General features: G+C 42.2%; 1 protein-coding gene across 1 annotated transcript; it reads left to right on the forward strand.

The window, feature by feature from the left end:
• Positions 1-741: 741 nt before the first annotated feature.
• On the forward strand, positions 742-1254 carry LOC308163851 (nanos homolog 1-like; the record flags this gene model as incomplete). Its single annotated transcript, XM_080538035.1, has 1 exon — positions 742-1254. One exon carries the CDS (start codon positions 742-744, stop codon positions 1252-1254), a length of 513 nt encoding a protein of 170 aa, XP_080394161.1.
• Positions 1255-2912: the final 1658 nt, after the last annotated feature.

Consider the following 2912-nt stretch of genomic DNA (forward strand, 5'->3'; position numbering starts at 1 on the left):
GATGTGTGTTTCAGTCCAGATAAGACGCCTAGATGGACATCTGGAGTTCTAGGCTCCTTATGCAGTTGACAACAACAAGAAAGAAGATTTCACACACTGACTTTTAAGCCATTTCATTGAAACCCATGCATCACGCCTACTAGTTAACATGCTAAACTATAATTACTATTTCCATCTCTACACACATCAAGTGTTTGCTTAAATAATCTTTATCAATATCTGGCACATTTGTGAAAATCGTTTGATCGATGGACATTGCATCTAGTGCTTCGTGGAAAACACGTTTATTTTTCATTGCATTGCCAAGTTCAATACCAAAACACTACACAACAAAACACAACAACATGCCACTGTGCCTCATATCACAAGTGTTGCTTCAAACCAACCACTGTTACTTTGGTCATTTAAAGGTCATGAAGGTGTTTCATGTCGGAGCCATGAGATGTAAAAGAAGACAACAAGAAACGCACTAGACAATATTTACACAGGTCGACGCTTGGCCATCTCAGACAATGTTTCAGTTTCCCCAGACAGCGTGGCCATCTCAGACAATGTTTCAGTTTTCCCAGACAGCATCTCAGACAATGTTTCAGTTTTCGCAGACAGCGAGGCCATCTCAGACAATGTTTCAATTTTCCCAGACAGCATGGCCAATTATCTCAGACAATGTTTCAATTTTCCCAGACAGCCAGGTAGATATAAATACTGTCTGGGCATTTAAACCCCACAACCATCACAACCATGTCGAAACTACCACGCGTCACAGAGGAGAGCAGCAGTCCTTCTCCGAACCAGCACTTCGACATGTGGCACGACTATATGAATCTGGGCGGCATGCTGCAGCAACTGTCCGGAGTGCGGGAGACACGAGAGGAGGCCACCGGTCCCCAGTGGGACCACACGCACCAGCAGGTCCCCCGCCACGACCACACAGACATGATCCAGCTGTATAAATCCAAGTCTGTCGAGACTTTAACCCTGAGCCTCGGTACCGCCAGTAGTTCCTCCTCCAGTCCGGCCTCGGAGGAGTACTGTGGCTTCTGTAAGAAAAACCGGGAGACGCCGGAGATCTACCGGTCCCACAGCCTCAAGACACGGAGCGGAAAGGTCACCTGCCCCGTCCTGCGCAACTACACCTGTCCCAGGTGCGACGCCACGGGGGACGCGGCCCACACGCTGCGCTACTGCCCGCAGCCGGGAGACGGGGGGGCGAGGAGGCCGACAGGCCGCGGGGCTGGACAGACTAGGAAATGAGAGACAGCCGCCTGAATACTTCAAAAAAGCTCATGGCGCAGTTATTGTTAATTGTTAATTGTTAATTGTTAATTTTATGTATAATGCGCACCCCATCCAACTTTTACATCGGCCCGGGGCGCAGCAAAGTTATGGTTTACCGTTATATATTGTTTGAGACAAAGCGGCCATGGTCTGTGTTCTGTTTTACGAGGTAATAAATATTTTTGCAACAACTCATTTAACAACTAATGTCAATGATTTGATGTAGCCTATAATAACTGCATGGAATCAATAATCGGGTCAACTCTGTTCATCTATGTTTAGTAGGCTACAACAAGCCTAATATGCGAAACCGAACCTTTCAATGGGTGATTTTTTTTATTGTCAAGGCACCAAAAGACAACAATAATACTTACACACATAGCCGACTCACATCCGTATACAGTTCAGTTATTAGATGTTAATACAGAGAGAAGTCGACTGTTTTTGTGTCCGTTTTGAGTTCAGCCCGTTTTGCCTGAGTAACCTTTGGTGGCAGAGCATCCATATAACTGAGCGACACTTCAATCTTTTTTGCAGGAAAAGTGCTATATTATTATTATTATTATTATTATTATTATTATTATTATTATTATGATTTGGTTTGGGTACCGTGAAGAAAGCAGTGACGTCAATTCGACATAGGCGATAGGCCTACAAACAACAAAGACAATAGTCTGTTTGAGGTTCTTTTGAAGGAAAAGTACAAATAAAATCGATTATCACTGGACGTGGTTCGACACGTTCGATTATTATTATTATTATTATTATTAACCTACATGTAGGAAAATGCAGGACAGCGCCCGTGGATCGAACCCGGTTAGGGGTGGAGTATCAGTTGTAACAGACATGCTTTGCCTATTATTGGTCAGTTAAATGCCCGACAGTAGGCGAAAAAAATGTCACCCACTCAATTTCTGCGCAGTAGTTCCGCTTAACGAACACATAACAATATGAAACTCTCTATAATATCTATGTTCCAGACTGTATCGACAACGTGTTCACCTTATTATTTATGATAATACATTTCATAACATTCAAGTATTGTTTAATAATTACAGATTCAATTAAATATGATTCCCGATTAAACTGTACAACATATCTCCCTTTGTATTTATTATGTTAAATCATGTTTTTTTTTTTTAGATTAGATTCAATCTTATTGTCATTGACAAGTACCAAGGTTGTCACAAGGAAATGCAGTTCGTCATCTAACCTGCATTGTAGAAAAGCCAAGCATGTTTCAAGTTTATTGTTACGCTACATTAAGAGAGTAAAATTCGTAGGCTTCGGTTCCTGACATGGCAGCACAAGACATAAGGCAATAGGCATAATACAAGATAAAGGTGACAATATTACAGCTAAGACAGGATACACTAGTGATGCAACTAGTAATAATGGATAGTTCAGTAATCTGTGCGCTTAAAGTTTTCGTAGTCCGTATACATAGGGATGGGGTGTAGGCCTATGATAGTCAATTGTCTACAGTGGGCCTGTTCATGTTCTTCACTGTATGGATATTGCAATCATTGGACTTATCGGGAACGTTACCCTTATGAAGAGGTACATTACTGTGAAGTCAATGCGGACGGTGGTCAACCTCGCCACTACGTGCAATGAATATTTATGTAAAAAGT

This window comes from Nansenia antarctica (assembly GCF_963989245.1).
Source record: "Nansenia antarctica genome assembly, chromosome: 8".
In the NCBI taxonomy this organism is placed as follows: Eukaryota; Metazoa; Chordata; class Actinopteri; order Argentiniformes; family Microstomatidae; genus Nansenia; species Nansenia antarctica.